This window comes from Somniosus microcephalus, chromosome 14, assembly GCF_052327205.1.
Source record: "Somniosus microcephalus isolate GS21.2 chromosome 14, FLI_Smic_1.0, whole genome shotgun sequence".
Lineage (NCBI taxonomy): Eukaryota > Metazoa > Chordata > Chondrichthyes > Squaliformes > Somniosidae > Somniosus > Somniosus microcephalus.
The window spans coordinates 94,361,325-94,386,071 of NC_141000.1; the positions used below are offsets into that span (position 1 = coordinate 94,361,325).

The following is a 24,747-nucleotide window of genomic DNA, read 5'->3' on the forward strand; positions in this document are numbered from 1 at the left end:
ACTGCATTTGCTATGCATCTGCCCAATTACCCAAACTGTCCAAATCATACTGGAGTTTCTCTGCATCCTCCTCACAGCACACACACCCACCCAGCTTTGTGTCGTCTGCAAACTTTGAGATATTACATCTAGTCCCCTCGTCTAGATCATCATTTCTATATATTGTGAATAGCTGAGGTCCTAGCACCGATCCCTGCGGTACCCCACTAGTCACTGCCTGCCACTCGGAAAAAGACCCGTTTATTCCAACTCTTTGCTTCCTGTCTGCCAACCAGTTCTCTATCCAAGACAGTACCTTACCCCCAAACCCTTGTGCTTTAACTTTGCACGCTAATCTTTTATGCGGGACCTCATTGAAAGCCTTCTGAAAGTCCAAATACACCACATCCACTGGTTCTCCCTTATCTATTCTACCAGTTACACCCTCAAAAATTCCAGTAATTAGTCAAGCATGATTTACCTTTTGTAAATCCATGTTGACTTTGTCCGATCCTGTCACTGTATTCCAAGTGCTCTGTTATTACATCTTTTATAATGGACTCTAGCATTTTCCCCACTACCGATGTCAGACGTACCGGTCTGTAATTCCCCGTTTTCTCTCTACCACCTGTTTTAAATAGTGGGGTTACATTAGCTACCCTCCAATCTATGGGAACTGTTCCAGAGTCTATAGAATTTTGGAAGATGACCAGCAATGCATCTACTATTTCTAGGGCCACTTCCTTAAGTACCCTAGGATGTAGATTATCCGGCCCTGGGGATTTATCGGCCTTCAATCCCATCAATTTCCCTAACACCATTTCCCTACAAATACTGATTTCATTCAATTCCTCCCTCTCATTAGACCCTATGTTCCCGACATCTCTGGGAGGTTATTTGTGTCCTCCTTTGTGAAGACAGAACCAAAGTATGTATTTAATTGGTCTTCCATTTCTTTGTTCCTCGTTATAAATTCCCTTGATTCTGACTGCAAGGGACCTACGCTTGACTTCACCAATCTTTTTCTCTTCACATATCTATAGAAGCTTTTACAGTCAGTTTTTATGTTCCCTGCAAGCTTACTCTCATAATCTATTTTCCCCCTCTTAATTAATCCCTTTGTCCTCCTTTGCTGAATCCTAAACTGCTCCCAGTCCTCAGGTTTGCTGCTTTTTCTGGCCAAATTATATGTCCTCTCCTAGGATCTTATGCTATCCCTAATTTCCCTTGTTAGCCAAAGTTGAGTCACCTTTTTTGTTTTATTTTTATGCCAAACAGGGATGAACAAATTCTGTGGTTCATCCATGCGATCTTTAAATGTTTGCCATTGCCTATCCACTGTCAACCCTTTAAGTAACGTTCCCCAATCCATCCTAGCCAACTCGTGCCTCATACCATCGTAGTTTCCTTTATTTAAATTCAGGACCCTAGTCTCTGAGTCAACTACTTCACTCCCCATTTTAATGAAGAATTCTATCATATTATGATCGCTCCTCCCCAAGGGGCCTCGCATAACAAGATTGCTAATTAATCCTTTCTCATTACATAATACCCAGTCTAAGATGGCATGATCTCTAGTTGAATCCTCGACATATTGGTCCAGGAAACCATCCCGTATACACTCTAGGAATTCCTCCTCCACAAAATTGTTACTAATTTGGTTAGCCCAATCTATATATAGATTAAAGTCACCCATGATAACTGCTGTGCTCTTATTGCATGCATCTCTAATTTCCCATTTAATGCCATCCCCAACCTCAGCATTACTGTTTGGGGGTCTGTATACAACTCCCACTAACGTTTTCTGCCCCTTGGTATTTCTCAGCTCTGCCCATACAATTCCACATCGTCAGAGCTAATATCCTTCCTTACTATTGTGTTAATCTCCTCTTTAACCAGCAATGCTATGCCACCTCCTTTTCCTTTTTTCCTGTCCTGCCTGAATATTGAATACCCCTGGATGTTGAATTCCCAGACTTGGTCATCCTGGAGCCATGTCTCCGTAATCCCAATTATATCATATCCGTTTACCTCTATTTGTGCAGCTAATTCATCCACCTTATTACTGCCGAAGAAGCCTTGGTGAGTTGCTGCAGTGCATCTTGTAGATGGTACACATGCAGCCACGGTATGCCGGTGGTGGAGGGAGTGAATGTTTAAGGTGATGGATAGGGTGCCAATCAAGTGAGCTGCTTTGTCCTGGATGGTGTCAAGCTTCTTGAGTGTTGTTGCAGCTGCACTCATCCAGGCAAGTGGAGAGTATTCCATCACACTCCTTACTTGTGCCTTGTAGATGGTGGAAAGGCTTTGGGGAGTCAGGAGGTGAGACACTCGCAAGTGAATACCGAGCCTCTGACCTGCTCTTGTTGCCATAGTATTTATGACCTTCACATGGTCCATCTCCGACTCTTCCCTTCCTCGACTTCTCTCTCTCTCCATTTCTGGGGATAAACTATCGATAAACATCCACTATAAGTCCACTGACTCCCACAGCTACCTAGACTACACTTCCTCCCACCCCGCTCCCTGTAAGGACTCTATTCCATTCTCCCAGTTTCTCTGTCTCCACTGCATCTGTTCCGACGATGCCACCTTCCATACTAGTGCTTCCGATATGTCTTTCTTTTTCCTCAACCGAGGATTCCCCTCTACCATGGTTGACATGGCCCTCGACCGTGTCAGTTCCATTTCCCGCACTTCTGCTCTCACCCCTTCCCCTCCTTCCCAGAACCACGATAGGGTTCCCCTTGTTCTCACCTTTCACCCCACCAGCCTCCACATTCAATGGATTATCCTTCGCCATTTCCGCCACCTCCAGCGTGATCCCACCACCAAACACATCTTCCCCTCCCCGCTCAGCATTCCGAAGGGACTGCTACCTCCGCGACGCCCTCAATCACTCCTCAATCACCCCCAACAGCCCCTCCCCTTCCCACAGCACCTTCCCATGCAAGCGCAGGAGATGTAACACATGCCCTTTTACCTCCTCCCTTCCCACTGTCCAGGGCCCCAAACACTCCTTCCAGGTGAAACAGCGATTTACTTGTACTTCTTGCAATTTAGTATACTGTATTCGCTGCTCACGATGTGGTCTCCTATACATTGGGGAGACCAAACGCAGATTAGGTGACCACTTTGTGGAACACCTCCGTTCACTCCGTAAGCGTGACCCCGAGCTTCCGGTCACCTGTCACTTTAATTCTCCGCTCCACTCCCACTCTGACCTCTCCGTCCTCGGCCGCTTACACTGTTCCAACGAAGCTCAAGGTAAGCTCGAGGAACAGCACCTCATCTTTCGATTAGGCACTTTACAGCCTTCTGGACTCAACATCGAGTTCAACAATTTCAGACTACAGGTTGACTATCCCTTATCCGAAAACCTTGGGACCAGCTGTGTTTCGGTTTTTGGAAATTCTCAGATTTCAGAAGGCATTATTTCAGACTGGGAAACTCCTAGCATTCTTTTCACAGGCAGGCTCTGGAAAGCGTCTCTGTAGCTTAGCAACAGCTTCAGAGACGCTTCCAAGCCACGGGCCGAGTGTTTACAAGCTGTTGCTGAGCAACAGTGTTTGTTGTCAAATACGGAGATGAAAACCTTCGTATCTGGTCTATCCGGAAGTTTGGATAGAACGGCAGCATATCGGACGGGCCGCTGCAGCTATCGGACGGGCTGCTGTATTGTTGGGTTCACTCTCCCGGCCTGCAATCTCCTACCCAGGAGGGAACTCTGTGACCCTCTGCCCTGCTCACAGGGAAAGGCAGAGCTCCCTCAGTCACACTTAACATCGAGAGCGAAGGCCGGCGTGTCGACAATCTGCAGGAATTCTTGTTCTGGGCCCCGGAGGACCACTCCTGTCATGTTCTGCACCACTCTGGTCATGTCGTGCGCACGACTTACGCTGAACGAAAAAACTTTCGGTTTTCAGAGGTTTTCGGAAGTTCGGATAAAGGATAGTCTATCTGTATAACCTTTCAGCCCCCATGTTTTCTTTTCTCTCTCGTATGGCAGCTGTTCATGATTCTGCCATTGCCATTTACACCTCATCTAGACTCGCCTTTTGTTTCTTAACTTGTCCCATTACCATCTCCTTCTGCCTTGCACCATCCTCCCTTTTGTCTTTTAATCTCTGCTGCCTTCCAGCCTATCACAGACCTTCCCTTTTGTTCTTTCCTCCCCACCTCGCTTTCCCTACCCCTACACTTGCTTAAATATCTGTTACTTCTCTAACTTTTTCCAGTTCCAGTGAAGGGCCATCAACCTGAAACATTAACTCTATTTCTCTTTCCACGATGCTGCCTTTTTAAAATTCATTTATGGGATGTGGGCGTCGCTGGCAAGAACAGCATTTATTGCCCATCCTAAATTGCCCTTGAGAAGGTGGTGGTGAGCCGCCTTCAACCGCTGCAGTCTGTGTGGTGAAGGTACTCCCACAGTGCTGTTAGGGAGGGAGTTCCAGGATTTTGAGCTAGCGACGATGAAGGAACGGCGATATACTTCCAATATATTTCCAAGTCAGGATGGTGTGTGAGTTGGAGGTGGTGGTGTTCCAATGCGCCTGCTGCCCTTGTCCTTCCAGGTGGTAGAGATCACCGGGCTTGGGAGGTGCTGTTGAAGAAGCCTTGGTGAGTTGCTGCAATGCATCTTGTAGATTGTATACACTGCAACCACGGTGCACTGGTGGTGGAGGGAGTGAATGTTTAAGGTGGTGGATGGGGTGCCAATCAAGCAGGCTGCTTGACCTGCTGAGTGTTTCCAGCATTTTCTGTTGTTGTTTTTATGTATTTATCGGATGGCTATTGTTGATATGTGCTGGAGTGAGGCCTGTGGTACAGAGTCTGAGTCACCGAGCTTCGCATTTGGACGCTACATTATTGTAAATATTGGCTATTTTTAGGCCAGAGAATTATGTTTATAATACTTGAACCATATCAGTATGCTGTTGAATCTAATGTCTAAACTTGGATGGCTGATCTGAGATTGTATTTCTCTATCCCGAAAATCCAATCCAGTCAGATTTCACTACAAAATACAATTTGAAAAAGTGCCCAAATACGTATGCAGTGTCACTGTTACAAAGGGTTGAGCAGAGCACATTGTTCTTAAAGAAAAAATAATTCAAAACAAAATAATTAATTTCTTATTTATTAATTAATTGTGTTTTTAACAGCTACACGTTCTTAGTGACACCCACAAATGTACACGGCAGAGGTCCATCCAGTGACCCACTTCCTTTTGTTACAGAATCAGGTAAGTGTGCATTTCTGTTTTTTACAAAAAAGGCAATGAATGTGAACAGGAATAGGCCATTCAGCCCATCGAGCCTGTTCCACCGTTCAATTAGATCATGGCTGATCTGTATCTTAACTCCATCTACCCGCCTTGGCTCTGTAGCCCTTAATACACATGCGTAACAAAATTTTGAACCTAGACTTAATAGCTTTTGGGGGGAAGAGAGTTCCAGATTTCCACTACCTTTTGTGTGAAGAAGTGCTTCCTGACATCGCCCCTGAATGGCCAAGCTCAAATTTTAAGGTTATGCTCCCTTGTTCTAGACTCCCCCAGCAGAGGAAATAGTTTCTCTCTACCTAATCAACTCCTTTAATCATCTTAAACACCTCAATTAGATCACCCCTTAATCTTCTATAGTCAAGGGAATACAAGCCTAGTCTATGCAACCTGAGCTCATAACTTAACCCTTTTAGCCCCGGTATCATTCTGGTGAATCTGCGCTCCACCCCGCTCCAAGGTCAGTATATCCTTCCCGAGGTGCGGTGCCCAGAACTGAATGCAGTTACTCCAGATGGTGTGTAACCAAAGCTCTATACAGCTGTAACACATCTTCCACTCTTTTGTATTCCAGCCCCCCTGAGATAGATAAAGGCCAACATTCCATTAGCATTTAAAATTATTTTTTGTACCTGTCCACTAGCTTTTAGTGATTTTTTTACAGTATATTTGAATCGGGTTACAAGAGCGTACCAATAGCATACTGTGGGGACGGTGGGAGGGGTTGTGGTGAAAGAGGAAGGGGGAATTGCTTGAGGAGCTGGGATAAAGTGCAGCCAAACTAAAACCATCTGTCACTTTTTCTTTCCACAATAAAAGTGTTCAACTGTAAGTATTTCTTTCAAATGTTTCCCAGCAGTGGGATTTATTTTAAAAGTTACTAATTAAACAATGGAACACTGGCAGAAAATTAAAAAAGGAACATCCTTGAGTCAGTTTTCCTGCTCCAGCATTTATATCTACATTTCACTGCTAGAATTCTAAAGTACCAAAACATAGCTAGCATTTCAATCTCTACTGCAAGTGGCATTTATTTTCAATTCTCTCCACACCAGTGGTTCAGTGGTTGTTGGTAACTCCCCAGTACTTCATCTAAGCAAGCCTTGACAAAGAGCATCAACAACACTGAAACTTGTATTTATATAATGCCTTTAACATAATAAAACGTCCCAAGGTGCTTCACAGGAGCGTTATCAGACAAAAATTGACACCGAGTCAAAGAAAGAGACGTTAGGATGGGTGACCAAACAGGTAGGAAGGATTTAAGCAGCATCTTAAATGAGGAGAGAGATGTGGAGCGGCAAAGAGGTTTAGAGAGGGAATTACAGAGCTTAGGGGCTAAACAGGCTGCCAGTGGTGGAGCAGAGGAAGTGGGGGATGCACAAAGGGCCTGAATTCTCAGAGGGTTGTAGGGCTAGAAGATATTACAAAGTTAGGCAGGGGCGAGGCCATGGAGGGATTTATCAACAGGCTGCTTGACTTTCACAGCAGAGTCTGATCCTGTCCTCATTGACTTCCACAAACATGTATGTTTCAGCATGTCACAGGATAACAATAAGAGTGGAAACCTATGGCTATTTAAAAAAACATTGTTTCAGGATGAGGACAATACTGGTAAGGCCACATTTGCCCATCCCTAGTTGCCATAGCAATTGTTTGTACAACTGTGTTAGGCCACTTTAGAGGGAATGAGGAGTGAACCAGAGTGTTGGACTGGAGCCAGATGTAGGCCAGTCCAGGTAGGTGTGGCAGATTCTCTTCCCTGACATTAGAAAAACCAGCTGGGCTTTTACAAAAATGAAGCAGCTTTCATGTCCACTTTTTGTGCTAGCCACAAATGACCAGATTCATTGAATTTGATTTCACAAAGTGCCACGATGAGATTTGAACTCATTATTACTGGGTTACTAGTCCAGTACCGTTAGCATGATACCATTTATTTTACTCTCCATAGGCCAGGAAACAAACAAAAAAATCATTTTTCTGGGCCTCCTCTGGCCCTGTATCCACTTGCCACCAGATTGGGCTGGCGGGGAAGCCATGACAACTTCCCCATGCAGGCCTGAGGTTAAAATTGCAGATGGGCCCCGATGACATCATTGAAGCCCAATCTGCATATTTAAAGCAGGTCACGGCTGCCATCCGGTGGGTGTCCCGCCCACCTGCTAAAAACAGCAGCGTATAATTATATCCCGTGGGAAGGCAGTGGGATTGGAAGGGATACTTTTCTGCCCCAATTCTAATGGCTGACTCGCCGGGTTTCCATCGGGTGTGCAAGGTTAAAATTGGGCCTCAGATGTAGACTGGAAAGGTTTGTTCTCCACAGATTTTTCAATCAGCCTAGGTTTTAAATTACAATATCAGAAATTTTAGCTTAAAAGCGAGAAGTTCCAGTATTCAAAAAGCAATTAGTTGGTCTTATGTTCATTAATAAATAAACATTCTTATTATGAACACAGCTAGCTTTTGCTTGACACTTTTATTGAGCACATGTGGACTAGGTACAGTATCTGTAGAGACATTCATCTTGACTGCTGCCTTGTGGGTAGCCTAGTGCCTCATGGGTAATGTAGTCTTACTATACATACAGCTGGGTAGTGTAGTCTTATTATATACATACAGCTATATACAGCTCTACACAGCTCTACGGCTCCACCTAGTGTCCACTATAGAATGACATGTTATTGATCATTACATCCCCCTTTCTTTGAGGTTTAACAAAATCAATATCAATCAACTTTCAAGAAAACAATAAAGATAATATCAGTAACACTTTTGTTAGTGCTCTATAAACATAAACATTTTCAAAACAGTCAACACATTTTCAAAGCTTTACATTGTACTCAAAGATTAAGTCTATCAGGCTCTTTTACTTCACGTGTAGATCTTCTCAACACGGGTATGTCTGATGTGTCTTCATGAGATTGTTCTGGCGGTGAATGACAAGATGCAGTTGCGGCATTGTCATCAATCTGGTCTTGAATAATCTCTTGTGTTTTTAGGAGGGAACGGCGGTTCCTCCTGAGAATCTGTCCTTCCTCAGTTCTAACAGTGTATGACCTTGGTCCTACTTCCTCAAGAACTGTAGCTTTCCTGTTCCATGCATCTGGATCCTCAATCCTGACAACATCATCCCTTGTCAATGGTTTTATCATTTTGGATGACTTGTCATAGTATGATTTCTGTTTCAGCTTTAACAGTTGAAGTCTCTGTCTCAGTTCCTCACTTTGCTGTTCTTTTGCACAGCAGGGTAGCGTGGTGCGCAACTTGCGACCCATTAGTAGTTCAGCAGGTGAAGAACCACAGTCTAAAGGTGAGGCTCGGTAGCTCAGCAGGGCGAGATAAGGATCAGACTTGCTTTCTGTCGCTTTCTTCAGTAGCTGCTTGAGAACTTGAACACCTTTCTCTGCCTTACCATTTGACTGAGCATACAAAGGACTGGATGTGATGTGCTGAAAGTCATAATGTGCTGCAAACTGTTGCCACTCCTTACAGTTGAAGCACGGACCATTGTCGCTAACTGCAATCCTGGGAATTCCATGTCTGGCGAAGATGGATTTCACATGCATTATGACACTGCTTGCTGTGGTGCTTGAGAGCAGCGCCATCTCAGGATAGGTAGAATAGTAGTCAATCACTATTAGATAGTCTTTACCATTTAAATGAAAAAGGTCCATACCAACCTTTTGCCATGGTGCTGTTGGTATGTCAGCTACTATCATTGGTTCCTTTGCTTGTTTGTTTTGGTGTTTCTGACATGTCTCACATTTGCCTATCATGTTCTCAATGTCCTTATTTATGCCAGGCCAATAAACAGTGTCTCTTGCTCTCCTTTTGCATTTTTCAATTCCGAGGTGTCCCTCATGAATCCTTTTGAGCATGTCTTGACGTAGAGCCTGTGGAATGACTATTCTGTTCTGTTTTAGTAGTAGTCCACTTGCGACACTCAATTCTGACCTTGTGAAAATATTTTGGACAGGAACCTTTTGGCCAACCATGATGAATGTTCTCTATTACTGTTTGTAATACTGTTTCTTCTGCTATTTGCTTTGATTTTGTGTCTGACACGGGCAGCGCAGCAGTGACCATACTCACATGAACATCCACGTCTTCTTCAGTAGAGCTCACATGACTCATTGTGGGTGCTCGGGATAGTGCATCTGCTAGCACTATGTATTTGCCTGGTGTGTAGATCAGTTCAAAGTCATATCTTTGCAGCTTCATCATGAGTCGTTGAATCTTTGGAGACATCTCATTCAGGTTCTTTTTTATGATGGCAACCAGAGGGCTGTGGTCTGTCTCAACTGTGAAGGTGGGAAGTCCATATATGTAGCCATGAAACTTTTCTAGTCCAACTACCAAGCCTAGACATTCCTTTTCAATCTGGGCGTACCGACACTCAGAATCAGTCATAGACCTGGAGGCATAGGCAACAGGCTTCCAATCTTCACCTTCTGCTTGTAGCAAGACCGCACCTAGGCCATCTTTTGATGCATCCGTTGACACTTTGATTCTTTTTGTTGGGTCAAAGAAGGTGAGTACAGGTGTGGTTGTCAGCACTGTTTTGAGGTTTATCCACTCTTGTTCATGTCTTTCTGTCCATGCGAACTCATTTGTTTTATGTAGCAGGTCTCGCAGACAGGCTGTCTTGGCTGACAAGTTAGGAATGAACTTTCCAATGAAGTTTATCATCCCCATGATGCGTAGCACTCCTTTTTTGTCAGTGGGTTGGGGCATTTTGAGTATGGCATTTACTTTTTCCATATCTGGCTCTATTCCTTTACCAGATAGATTATCTCCTAGGAAAGTGACTTCCTGGACGCCAAACTGACACTTGGCTTTGTTGAGCTTCAGTCCATTCCGGCGTATGCTCTGTAGCACTTTAGTCAGTCTCTCATTGTGTTCTTTCAGTGTGGAGCCCCAGATGATGATGTCATCAACATAGACCCGAACTCCTTCCAGACCTTCAATTATGTGCTCCATCGCTCTATGAAAGATTTCAGATGCAGATATTATCCCGAAAGGCATTCTGAGGAAACAATACCTGCCAAATGGTGTGTTGAAGGTACAGTATTTGGTGCTCTCTTCATCCAGTTTTAGTTGCCAAAATCCTTGTGAGGCATCGAGCTTTGTAAAGTATCTGGCACCTGACATTTCACTGGTGATTTCTTCTCGCTTGGGAATCTGGTAGTGTTCACGTTTTATGTTTGCATTTAAGTCCTTTGGATCCATGCATATTCTTAGACATTGTTCTTTTTCTTTACACATACCATGGAGTTAACCCAGTCTGTTGGCTCTTCGACTTTCCTGATGACTCCTAGTGTGGTCATTCTGTCCAGTTCATTCTTGAGCCGGTCATGCAGGGGTGCTGGACCTCTTCGTGGAGCATGTACCACTGGCTGAGCATCCTCCTTTAGCTGGATCTTGTAAGTGAATGGTAGAACTCCAAATCCTTTGAACACATCCTGGAAATTATTCACTACAGAATCCACCGAGTCATCTGGTCTGCTTATGGCACAGTTTATACGGTAGACTCTCTTGACCAGTTCTAAGTCCTCACAAACTTTGTCACCCAGTAGTGAATCAAATCTTTCAGCCACAACAGAAAACATGAGATGATGCACTTTGTCTTTGACTGTCACTTTAAGTCTGCATACACCTAAGCTATCTATTTTCTGTCCATTATAGTCCTTCAGTAGTACTGACTTTTTCTGTATTTTGGGCTTTTCTTTCATATTGTTAATGTCACTCATACTGATTAAGTTTGCTTTTGCCCCAGTGTCCAGTTTCAAGGTAACTAATGCTCCATTTACCTGCAGTGGGATCATCCATTTGTCCTCTTTTACTGCATTAACTTTATGTTCAGCATTGTCCATTTCTGAGGGCTGCACATTTTCTGTATCCTTTTTGATATTGTCACATGACACCATTCATACAAAAAATGTCTCACTTAAATCTGTGTCTTCAATTACATTAACTCGTTGCCCTTTCTTAGTTTTTACTTTTGAAAAGCATTGTTTGGCAAAGTGATTCTTTCCATTACACTTTGTGCACATTTTTCCCAAACGCTGGGCATTGTCTTAACTGGTGTTTGTAACCACAGCATTTACAATTAAAAATTTCATCCTCCGATTGCTTTTCATTTCTGTTCTGCCCACGTTTCTTCCCCTTGTAGGACACAGCACCGACAGCAGCATTATCACTCATTATAATCGCATCATTATTGATTTCACTGAAAGTCTTCGCGTGCTTTCGAGCTAGCTCGCTAGCTTGGCATATTTTCACCGCATTTTCCAAATTTAGTTCGGTTTCTCTCAACAGACGTTCCCTGACTTTTTTATCATGAATACCAAACACAATCTGGTCACGAATCATGGATGCTTTGAGCTCAGAGAAATTACATGTCTGTGCTTTCAGTTTCAGATCAGTTATAAAGCTATCAAAAGTCTCATTTTGCTGCTGTGTCCGAGAACAGAAGATGTATCTTTCATAGGTCTCATTCTTTTTGGGAGAGCAATGTGCATCAAATTTTTTTTAGCACATCTTCTAATTTTTCTCTGTTCTCCTCTGGATTAAATACAAATGTATTAAATACCTCTATCGCCTGTGGGCCTGCAACCGTAAGCAGCAACGCTATCTTCCTTGCGTCTGGCTTCGTACCGAATCCGATGGCTGCAATGTAGAGTTCGAATTGTTGTTTAAAAGTCTGCCAATTGTAGTCGATTTTTCCTGTGAGTTTCAAATGCTCTGGTGGCTTCAAATTCTCCATGTCGCTTTTCACAATTTTCAGCAGATCTTCACCATCCTGGTACCATCTTATGTTCATTAATAAATAGACATTCTTATTATAAACACAGCTAGCTTTTGATAGACACTTTTATTGAGCACATGTGGACTAGGTACAGTATCTGTAGAGGCATTCATCTTGACTGCTGCCTTGTGGGTAGCCTAGTGCCTCATGGGTAATGTAGTCTTAATATACATACAGCTGGGTAATATACATACAGCTGGGTAGTGTAGTCTTATATATATACAGCTCTACACAGCTCTACGGCTCCACCTAGTGTCCACTATAGAATGACATGTTATTGATCATTACAGTTGGGAAATATTCAAAATCCTGGAGGAAGTGTGAGCCAGTTAAGTGTTTTTAAAAATAATTATTGGGATAGCTTCAAAGACATGGTCCTTACAGATGATAAAATATGTGGTTTCTGACTGCAACACTTCTATAGAGAGGATGCATGGCCCCATTTTGCTCCTTCTTTCCTTCCATTTTTGCACTGTGCATTTACATATTTACTCTTGGATCAGTACCAAGAGGGTTTTGCACTGATGCCAAGACTGCTGTGTAAAAGCAACATTCATCACGAAGCTAGCACGGTGATGTCCAAATCTGCCTATAGCCAGGAAATATTAGGAGTTAGATTTATGATCAAAAAGTGAGACAACTGCTAATTAATTAGAAAATGTGCAGTGGTGCTTATTTTAAAAGTGGCATATATCAAATAGGACAGATTTTGCAATCAAAATGACTGATTGTTATTTCTATTGGGTGCCATTTGGGAGCTCTGGATGGCCTTAAATCCAGCAAACAAAATCAAACTAGTCATTTCAGACAGATGTAGACAGAAGTAGGCAGTGGTCCAACAAATTATGCTTTACCTCCATGGCTGATCTTTTTCCTCATCTCCACATTCCTGCACTATCCCCATATCCCTTGATATTCAAAAATCTATCAATCTCTGTCTAGAATATACTCAACGACTGAGCCTCCACAGCCCTCTGGGGCAGAGAATTCCAAAGCTTCACCACCCTCCGAGTGAAGAAATGTCTCCACATCTCAGTCCTAAATGGCCAACCCCTTATTCTGAGACTGTGACCCCTGGTTCTAGACTCCCCAGCCAGGGGAAACATCCTCCCTGCATTTACCCTGTCAAGCCCTGTAAGAATTTTGTATGTTTCATTGAGATCACCTCTCATTCTCCTAAACTCTAAGGAATATAGGCCTAGTCTACTCAATCTCTCCTTATAGGACAATCTCCCCATCCCAGGAACCAGTCTGGTGAACCTTCATTGCACTCCCTCTATGGCAAATATATCCTTCCTTAGGTAAGGAGACCAAAACTGCAGGTGTGGTCTCACCAGGGCCCTATATAATTGCAGTAAGACATCTTTACTCTTATACCCAAATCCTTTTGCAATAAAGGCCAACATACCATTTGCTTTCCTAATTGCTTGCTATACCTGCATGTTAACTTTCAGTGATTCGTGTACAAGGACACCAACATTTCCCAATCTCTCTCTATTTAAAAAATACTCTGCTTTTCTATTTTTCCTACCAAAGTGGATAACTTCACATTTCTCCACATTATATTCCATTTGCCATGTTCTTGCCCACTCACTTAGCCTGTCTATATCCCCTTAAAACCTCCTTGCATCCTCCACACAACTTACATTCCCACCCAGCTTTGTATCATCAGCAAACTTGGATATATTATATTTGGTCCCGTCATCCAAATCATTGATGTAGATTATGAATAGCTGAGGCCCAAGCACTGATCCTTGCGGTACCCCACCAGTTATGGCCTGCCAACCCGAAAATGACCCATTTATTCCTTCTTTGTTTTCTGTCTGTTAACCAATCCTCAATCCATGCTAGTATATTACCCCCAATCCCATGAGCGCTAATTTTGCTTAATAACCTCTTGTGTGGCACCTTATCGAACGCCTTCTGAAAATCCAAATACACCACATCCACTGGTTCCCCTTTATCTATTCTGCTAGTTACAACCTCAAAAAACTCCAACAGATTTGTCAAACACGAGTTCCCTTTCATAAATCTGTGTTGACTCTGCCCAATCCTATTATTATTTTCTAAGTGCCCTGTTACCACGTCCTTAATAATAGATTCTAGCATTTTCCATACTACTGATGTCAGGCTAACTGGTCTGTAGTTCCCAGTTTTCTCTCCCTCCTTTCTTAAATAGTGGGGTTACATCCTTTTCTTCAGTGTTAATCATACATACCTGCCAACCATCGCCATTTTATGCAGAGTTGCATTTGCAGATGAAAACCAGCATCACTCTTGGGCACCAAGTAGTTACTGCTTTGATTTCGTTTGAATGCCACTGTACACAGTGTTGGGAATATTAATGAGACCGGGACATCTCGCCAAAGTATACAGCGGCATTGAAAATCGGAGCAGCAACAAGAGGTAGGAGGGCTGGAGCAGCGCTGAGGAGGGAACCTTAGAGTTGCACTTAGGGTGGTAGGGCTGGAGGAAACCCAAAAACAGTACTGGGAAGGGTAGCGGAAAGCCCAAGGACAGATTTTGGGGGAGGGGAATGAAATGAAATTCAGCCAATTTCTATTATGGACGGCTGGTCCACAACTCCAGTTTTTCACCCAGTTGGCAAGATGAATATCTATTCCACTATTTCTGTGAACAAAGAAGATTGTTGGAGGGGGAACGTGCATCTGGGAATTGGGGGAGTGTTGTAGGGAGAAACAGAGTTAATGTTTCAGGTCGATGACCCTTCGTCAGAACTGGAAAAAGTTAGAGATGTAACAGATGCATAATGTCCCACTGTTTATTGTGCTTTTATGATGGGATGATAGGATATGTAAATGGAACCTTGATCTAATAGGCAATGAAGTAGTAATAATGGTGAAGACTGGGCTTTACAGTCAGTGCTCTGGTTAATAGTCTTCAAATGAAGCCCTCTCAATTAACCTGCTTCTCATTACATTCCAGTGTAAACACTGGCTAAGTATCTTCAGAATAAACACAATGTGCAGAAATTAGTCTGTTAATTTACTCTTTTGAAATATTTACTTTTTTAGATTGTTTTTTAATTTTTAATTGTAAAAAGTTTCATTTTCTAATTATCCTCCTTTATTTTCCATTTTTAATTTCCTTCCCCTCCCCCCTGTAGCGGACCCCAGCGTAAGTGAATATGTACCAGGTGAGTGCTGCAAACTCCATTCAGAACATATTTCTGTGATGAAAGAATAGGAGATGAATATTAATAGCATTAAAACCTGCCACGGTTGCGTTCAGCTGAACGAAGGAGCCGAACATACAATGAAATATTCTGCATGCATGATTTTAGTTCAGTATGATGTGGTTAGCTCAGACTGAACATTAATGCCCAAGAGCCCACTAGGAAAAGTTGGTGGTATGTATTACAGGTTATTTTTATAATCACCAATATTTATACATCACACTCAATACAGTGATGGCTGGTACAGAATCAGTCACTCGTGCCTCTTCCGCTCAGCTATCAGCCAGCAGTCAACCTAAACATATTAATAATACTGTCACCTTCTTTGACATCATTTAGATAAATGTGGGATTTTGAGTGTACTGGGGAAAAACATTGTACTGTTTAAAGGGATATTGTCTTCATGAAAATGTGATCTACAATCCTTTTCTGTTTGGTTTGTCCAATGGTCCGTTTACACAGTACAGCTTTTCTTTATTTTTCTCAGCATTTCATTGTGATGATGTCAGTCACAACAATACAATGAAAGTAGCATTGATGGTGGCTGTAGAAATGTCTGCTAGCAAGGCTACAGTTGAAGGATATTGTTTAGGGACGATTAGTACCGCTACAGGAGAAAACATGGAAACAAATAGCTGCTATGTTTATTGTTGAAGATATCAGATGGCAGTATTCCTAGAAAGTAATTGTGTAAATGGACCAAAGGCTGTAGTAAGCGATGTCATATGGCCATGTTATGAACTAGTTCATTGTAACTTTGAAAGAGAACAGCACACCTTTTACACTTACTGTTTTACTCCTTATTTAATAGGGAAAAATGCCATCTGGACTCAATACTCCTTCAAATTTGATTCGTACTCAGAATGTCAAGGCAAACGGTTTGTCAAACGAACCCGGTACAGGAAATTTGTTGGTATCATTCTGTGTAACTCTCTGAGATACAAGATTTACCTCAGTAATTCCCTCTCAGGTATGATCTATTTTTAAAACATGTTATTTTAACTGCAAAGGGAAAAAGGAGAGTGCTGCTGAAAAGATGTATTGCCATATTGGAAGCTGAAAGAAATTTCTAACATTGCTGTGTTAAATTTGCAGCACCAGATGAGATTGACATGGTGATAGAATCATGTCACCAACTGCATCATTGCACCCTCATTTGTATATCAAGACTGTTTACCTTGACAATGTTGCCCCTTTAATGAACAATTACAGAAAAGCCAAGGTGCAATTTTCTTTTGGTGAAGATTTCCTGTAGCGCCTTCTCTGCTATGAAGTTGAAAATGCACATTTAAAATCTGTTATTTGACTAAAATCTAAAGTACTGATCTACTGGCCAGAAGTTAATTTTGATTGAGGACATATTCATTGCAGGGTAAATGGAAAATAAATACTTTAAATGAACATAAAAGAGCAGAACAAAAAACAAGTGACATTTAAAGAATAAAATCCACATTCCAAAAGAAGTAGAATTCCTCATTTAAAAAAGTAACTCATGATGTTAATCGTATAATCAACATTATTAGAAGGGTAAGCACAGTCTGCTGTTTATTAGCAGATTATGGGGACAAAAGAGATACTTGTCTCAGTTGACGTGTACTAGGGACACTAGAGGGCACTTAATACAGTTAGGAAGTCATGGTAGTAAATAAAAAATAAAGTCCGAAAACAATATAGACATGTGTGAATTTTGAAGAGTAAAACAACAGAAGGAAAATTGGAAATGCTTTTAAGATTAGCGCAGGGGATGTAGAAAGGAATTTATCCCCATGCGGAAAAGAGGTACAGCAAAACTAAGACCACAGTTAAATTAATTCCGCTCATCGGTGTTCAGATTCCAGATGCAGACAAACTGCCTCTGGAATCTAGAACATATGTAGAAGTCAGAAAAGAGTGTATGTTAAGAACCTGAAAGCATTAAGTATCTGCAGGGTGTATGAACGGGATGGAATCTACCACAAAATCCGAAATGTACAATGGAAGGAAAAAGGCAAAGCTCTGGTTAAGATTTTAGGAATTCCACCAATGCAGGGCCTATACCCAAGGATTTGAAGATAAGTAAACTGAAATTAAAAAAAATAGACTCAAGCATGAATCAAATCATTCGCTACAGTATCAATAGTGGTTAAAATATCCAAGAACTTATTAGAAAATACTGTCAATGCTCATCTAAAGAGCATAGCAGCCTAGTGCTAGGAGAAATAATTAATAGGAGCCTCCATGAACATCCCCATCCTCAACCATAGCGCAGCCCGAGGCATCGGTGCAAAAAACAGGGCGGAAGCATTTGCAACCATCTTTACCCAGAAGGGCCGAGTGGCTGACCCTTCTTGGCCTCCTAAAGAGATCCACGCTATCACAGATGCCAGTCTTCAGTCAATTCAATTCACTCCGCATAACACTAAGGAGCCCTAGTAAAACTGAAGTCAATGGGGATGAAAGGGGAAACTCTCCAGTGGCTGGAAGATGCAAAAGGAGTAGGGGGAATGACCAAGATGTGATTTGGCGAAGAGGGTCACATTGCTTCTGCGGTAGTTTTGGAAGGGCAGGTGGTGTAAAGTATAGCCAGGTGGGGAGGCTTCAGTAAGGGGCAAGATGTTTCTGCCGTGAGAGAAGTTTCAATCAAATCCATGATGTCAGTAAGGTAGTGGATGGCAAGGGCCTTGCTCATGATTGAACAGACATTCTGGAGGGAAATGCAGAAAGGGGCGGTGATTGTTGATCTGATGGCAGAGTCTGAGGGAGCAGTGATGGGCAGGGATGAGCAAGATGGGAAGGAGGTTGGCAAAATTAGCTCCTAGTGGCGGTACTGGATGGCCAAAGAGAAGAATGGGGCAGTTGGGATTGCTGCTTGTAAGGGTTCCTCAGTGAGCACTTTGCAGAATTATTTTGGGGTTTTTAACGACAATCCGACAGCTTCATGATCAATTTTACTGATACCAGCTTTTTTTTAATAATTGAATTCAAATTCTCAAACTATCGGTGGGATTTGAACTCTCGTTCGCTGGATTATTTGTCCAGGCCAGGATTACTAGCCCAGTGACATAACCACAACACTACCCAGAGAGGCACAGAGGCTAGCTGATGAGTTTATCAAAGGGGCTTTCAAACCTGGAACAGCAGCAGGAAAGTAGATAGACAGAGTAGTGATTGAACAACTTCTCCTTTAACTCCACTCATTTCCTCCAAATCAAAGGTGTTGCCATGGGTACCCGCATGGGTCCTAGCTATGCCTGCCTTTTCGTGGGCTATGTGGAACAATCTTTGTTCCAGTCCTACTCGGGTCCCCTCCCTCACCTCTTTTTCCGATACATTGATGACTGTATCGGTGCCGTTTCCTGCTCTCGCCCCGAACTTGACAATTTCATTCACTTTGCCTCCAATTTCCACCCTTCCCTCACCTTCACATGGTCCATCTCTGACTCTTCCCTTCCCTTCCTCGACTTCTCCGTCTCCATCTCTGGGGATAGGTTATCGACCAATATTTACTACAAGCCCACTGACTCCCACAGCTACCTGGACTACACTTCCTCCCACCCCGCTTCCTGTAAGGACTCTATTCCATTCTCCCAGTTTCTCCGCCTCCGCCGTATCTGCTCCGACGATGCCACCTTCCACACCAGTGCTTCAGACATGTCTTCCTTTTTCCGCAACCGAGGATTCCCCTCTACCGTGGTTGACACTGCCCTCGACCGTGTCAGTTCTATCTCCCGCACCTCTGCCCTCACCCCTGCCCCTCCCTCCCGGAACCACGATAGGGTTCCCCTTGTCCTCACCTTTCACCCCACCAGCCTCCACATTCAACAGATCATCCTCCGGCATTTCCGCTACCTCCAAAGTGATCCCACCACCAAACGTATCTTCCCCTCCCCTCCCCTTTCAGCATTCCGCAGGGACCGCTCTCTCCGAGACACCCTAGTCCACTCCTCTATCACCCCAAACAGCCCTTCCCCTTCGCCTGGCACCTTCCCGTGCAAGCGGAGGAGATGTAACACCTGCCCCTATACCTCCCCCCTCCCCACTGTCCAGGGCCCCAAACACCCCTTCCAGGTGAAACAGCGATTTACTTGTACTTCTCGCAATCTAGTATACTGTATTCGCTGCTCACGATGCGGCCTCCTCTACATTGGGGAGACCAAACGCAGATTGGGTGACCGCTTTGCGGAACACCTCCGTTCAGTCCGTAAGGGTGACCCCGAGCTTCCGGTCGCCTGTCATTTCAATTCACCGCTCCATTCCCACTCGGACCTCACCGTCCTTGGCCTCTTGTGCTGTTCCACGGAAGCTCAACGTAAACTCGAGGAACAGCACCTCATCTTCCGATTAGGCAGTCTGCAGCCTTCCGGTCTCAATATCGAGTTCAACAATTTCAGATCATAACCTCGGCCCCTATTTCATTTTCACTTATATTTTTCCACTCCTTTCCTTTCCCCCCCCCTTTCCTTTTGTTTCTCTCTCACACCTGGCAGCTATCTTTTGCCCTGCCAGTACACTTTACACCTAATCACAGCCTATTACCATCTCGTCTAGCTTCTAATCTCTTTTACTTCTTTTGGTTCTTTTATTCTTTTGTCCGATCGCAGCCCTGCCTTCGATCTAGTTCCTTTTCTCTCCAGTTTTGAAGAAGGGTCAAACCCGAAACGTCAACTCAAATTTCTCTCCACGGATGTTGCCTGACTTGCTGAGTTTTTCCAGCATTTTCTGTTGTTATTTCGGATTTCCAACATCTGCAGTATTTTGCTATCGTCAGAGTAGTGATGGGTTTGGGTAGGAATTAGGGCGGGGAGTAGAAGGAAAGTACACAAAAGAGAAATGAAAGGTGGCATAATTGGGTGCCAGGAAAGGGAGGAAACAGGAGAGAAGGGCCCCAAGAGGGGCCAAGAGAATAAATAGGAGATAAAAATGGAGCAGCAGCCAAAATGTGCACGTGAATGGACAGCGAGACAAGAGGTTTAAGGTCCTGTTACTGTCGGTTCAGGAAAAAGTGGGTTTGCAACAATTTGCAGTGCTATTGAAAAAGCGTGTGCAGAAAAACATGTAATATAGCTAGAGATCTGTTAGGAGACTTTTGATGCCTCCAGCTCTTGTATAATTGGAATTTAGTCAGTTCATCCTAGTCGATACTTGTGAAATTAACATAAGTTTATCCCTGCACTAGGAGTGTCTGGAATATGTCATCAGTATAGAAGCTAGGCACTCTATGCACTAATGGAACATAAATGCAAATACTTCGTAAAATTAGAAATTCCGTGTTATAGTCACTTAAATCTGCTACTCCTGGCACAACTTGCTGGGATGGCAATTCTGAATCCATTCAGCACTTTTCTGCCACCAGCGAATAAATAGGTCAGTCGGCCAAATGGTACATTGATCAAATGACAATTCAGAGTAATATATTACTCTCTGTATCCAAGACCGTCCTGGTAAATGTCATAAGAATGATGAACCATTTTCAAACATCACAAACCTGACCAGTTGCTTCTGGAACAATGTTTCTTGCTGGCAATCCATATGTGCGTGTGTAAGAGAGAGAAAGCGTGGGGCAGGTATATTGAATATTTGGTTTTAACATAGTGGGATTTGAATGTTCTGAATGGTACAGTGTATCCACTATCTTTGGTGATTTCAATACTCACAGTGCTGGGTAGCAGAAAGATGGGAGACCAAATTGGGGGTAGACAAATTACTAGTAAGATTCACATCTGACATTTACTGGCCAGACTAGATAGTATCAGTACACAAATGCTGTCTCCACCAGCAGATTTACGCAAGCACCCAAAACCAATTGTTCCACTTGTTAAGTAATTTATAGGACGGATCCATGACAACCACAAGAGTAGCAACTATTTTCAGATTGTGTTATCAGACTACTTTTCATGGCAGGTGGAGGCATGCTCAAACAATAAGTAAAAATTGTCAGGTGGCATGAGGATATCAGCTTTAAGTCATGTTTCTCTCAGGAACTTTGCATGTAAAGGCTTCATCACCCTTTACCATTCATCATCAAATTGACCTGTTGAGCATAAGAACATAAGAAATAGGAGTAGGAGTAGGCCATTTGCCCCTTTGATCCTGCTCCGCCATTCAATAAGATCATGGCTGATCATCTACCTCAACTCCACTTTCCTGCATTAGCCCCATATCCCTTGATTCCCTTAATATCGAAAAATCTGTCGATCTCTGTCTTGAATATATTCAGCGACTGAGCCTCCACAGCCCTCTGGGGTAGAGAATTCCAAAGATTCACCACCCTCTGAGTGAAGAAATGTCTCCTTATCTCAGTCCTAAATGGCTGACCCCTTATTCTGAGACTGTGACCCCTGGGTCTAGACTCCCCAGCCAGGGAAAACATCCTCCCTGCATCTACCCTGTCAGAATTTTGTATGTTTCAATGAGATCACCTCTCATTCTTGTAACTCTAAGGAATATAGGCCTAGTCTACTCAATCTCTCCTCATAGGACAATCCCCCCCATCCCAGGAACCAGTCTGGTGAACCTTCATTACACTCCCTCTGTGGCAAGTATATCCTTCCTTAGGTAAGGAGACCAAAACTGTACATAATACTCCAGGTGTGGTTTCACAAGGGCCCTATATAATTGCAGTAAGACATCTTTACTCTTATACTCAAATCCTCTTGTACTAAAGACCAACATATCATTTGCTTTCCAAATTGCTTGCTGTACCTGCATGTTAACTTTCAGTGATTCGTGTACAAGGACACCCAGGTCCCTCTGAACACCAACATTTCCCAATCTCTCACCATTTACAAAATACTCTGCTTTTCTATTTTTCCTACCAAAGTGGATAACTACATATTTGTCCACATTATATTCCATTTGCCATGTTCTTGCCCACTCACTTAGCCTGTCTATATCCCTTTGAAACCTCCTTGCATCCTCCTCACAACTTACATTCCCACCCAGCTTTGTATCATCAGCAAACTTGGATATATTACATTTGGTCCCCTCATCCAAATTGTGAATAGCTGAGGCCCAAGCACTGATCCTTGTGGTACCCCACTAGTTACAGCCTGCCAACCCAAAAATGATCCGTTTATTCCTACACGCTGTTTTCTGTCCATTAACCAATCCTCAATCCATGCTAGTATATTACCCCCAATCCCATGAGCACTAATTTTGTTCAATAACCTCTTGTGTGGCACCTTATCGAATGCCGTCTGAAAATCCAAATACACCACATCCACTAGTTCCCCTTTATCTATTCTGCTAGTTACAACCTCAAAAAACTCCAACAGATTTGTCAAACACGATTTCCCTTTCATAAATCTGTGTTGACGCTGCCCAATCCTATTATTATTTTACCACATTACCACATCCTTAATAATAGATTCTAGCATTTTCCCTACTACAGTACTGATGTTAGGCTAACTGGTCTGTAGTTCCCCGTTTTCTCGCTCCCTCCTTTCTTAAATAGTGGGGTTACATTTGCAGTTTAGCAAGATCCTTAAGATGATGCTAGTACAGGTTGAATGTCCCAAATCTGGCAACCTCAGGACCGAGGCCGAGCCGGTTTTCGGGTTTTTCCGGACTTCGGAACGTGTTTCTGATGTCCGAAGTGCGGAAATATCGCAACCTGGGCTCGGGCATTTCCGGACGTTCCGAGTCCGGAAATGCCTGGGCCCGGCTGGCAGCGGAAACAGGGTGTCCGGATTCTGGAACATTTTACGGATTCCGGACGACCCTGCCACCAATCGTCTCGGAGTCCGGATTTGGGGCGCTCAACCTGTACCACTAAATATTAGTGGCTAGACAATTACACTACCAGTGGACGTGGCATTATTCACGAATGAAACCTAGTCCAGAGGATAAAGTGGGAAGACGCACCTGTGCTTTAAGAGTAATATGGGAATGGACAAAGAGGAACCTTGGCCAAGTAGCTGGATGCCACATGCAATGCTCTAAACTCAGAGCTGCTAACTGTGGCAATGAAATTCCTCCTGCTGATAATTTCAGCATAAGTACATGGAAACAGAAAATCTGGCACACTCATTGTTTCCATTAAAACTTATTGGCAGGTTCATTTCAGTCAACTCCCCCACCCCCAAATGTAATCAGTCCAGGAATTACTCTAGTTCCAACATCCAGCTGAGTGGTTGAGCATAATGACCATTTGGGAGGTATACTATGGATCCATAGCAGTGGAGAGCTTAGAGTTTATGCAGTATAGTTCCCTTTCCACATCAAAAATACTGATCAGATCACATTACTGAATTGTTTAAAGTCAGGATGAAGGCTATAAATAATAAACTATGAATGTTTAAAATGTAAACTTACCTTATGTGCTTGAATGGAATTCATAGCTATTTGGTTTTCTAGTACAGTAACTTGTCTTGTAAACTGTGATCCCAATGTCCAATTTCTGTCAGCATGTAGGTGGCTGATTATATTTTTAAAAATTCAAGGAATTTGCATGCAATTCAAATCCTTGACTAACAAACGGATATACTCTACAACATTATGTGCAATTCACCGATGCAAATATGAGAATCAGGGCACGGGAAAATCAGATAAGAATTAGCATCGTTACTAAACCAGACACTATTCTTTTTCCTTAAATAAAACGTAGGAGTTTTCTACAACATAGGAGATTTATCAGGGCAAGGGGAGGATCACTGTCAGTTTGTGGACTCATTCCTGGATGGCAGAACAGGAGAACATCTCCTTCCTGAACAGCTGCCAATCAGACAAGGTGAGCTAAATCCCAATAATTATGGTCACCTGATCTTGTTCTCTGTTAGGTAACATTGTGCAATATATAAGTGGATGATTACCTGGCAGAGGTGAAAGCATTACAGTGCTCTTGGCTGGGTTATGTTAGTCAGATTGAAACAAATACAGTAATGCACTCTCCCTTAAAGCTAGATTTGATTTGGACTCAGTTGAGAGATGCTACAGGTTCTGCTCAGAGAGACAGACTGGGATTAAAACCCTACATTCACCTTCCTCGGCAGCACCAAACATTACCATTTAAAAAATTAAAATTGTATTCTGTGTAAAAATTCTGGTTTGCTGGATGTCTTAGAAAAGCTCCAGTCTCTACACTTTTGAATAATGTTCGCAAAAAGGAATTGTAATCTTTGACATGACTCTTAATTTTTGGTAGTTTACAAGGAGCGTCCTTCCACAAGCTGCACCTATTTTTGAACATTTCAGATTCATGTCTTTTTTTGCTTCCCCACTTTCTCCTCTTTCCCTAATCCCTTTGTTCATTCTATAAATGCTGCTTACAGGATATCTGGAAATGTATTTACCTGATTTGGGGATTAGAATAGGTTTAAAACCTGGAAACTGTACAAGGCATTTCTGAGCCAGAAAACAAAAATGGGTTTCTAGTCATGCGGAAACCTTCATTTAGTGCAATCTAGCCTAAAGGAAACGTCTAGGCTGCAACCAATGTGTTTCATGTTTGTCTTTACTGTAGTTTCCCCATGTCGGCCAGCTAAATAGTTGCCTTTG

General features: G+C 42.9%; 1 protein-coding gene across 16 annotated transcripts in view; it reads left to right on the forward strand.

Moving 5' to 3' along the window:
• The window catches only part of abi3bpa (ABI family, member 3 (NESH) binding protein a), a 365,809-nt gene that overhangs the window by 338,139 nt on the left and 2,923 nt on the right, over positions 1-24,747 (forward strand). For all 16 annotated transcript variants that reach the window (XM_086006969.1, XM_086006965.1, XM_086006953.1 and 13 more), the window contains 4 exons: positions 5,148-5,227; positions 15,205-15,234; positions 16,085-16,243; positions 23,858-23,980. In XM_086006969.1, coding sequence (XP_085863095.1) covers positions 5,148-5,227; positions 15,205-15,234; positions 16,085-16,243; positions 23,858-23,980 — 392 coding nt within the window. The remainder of the gene's footprint in view (positions 1-5,147; positions 5,228-15,204; positions 15,235-16,084; positions 16,244-23,857; positions 23,981-24,747) is intronic.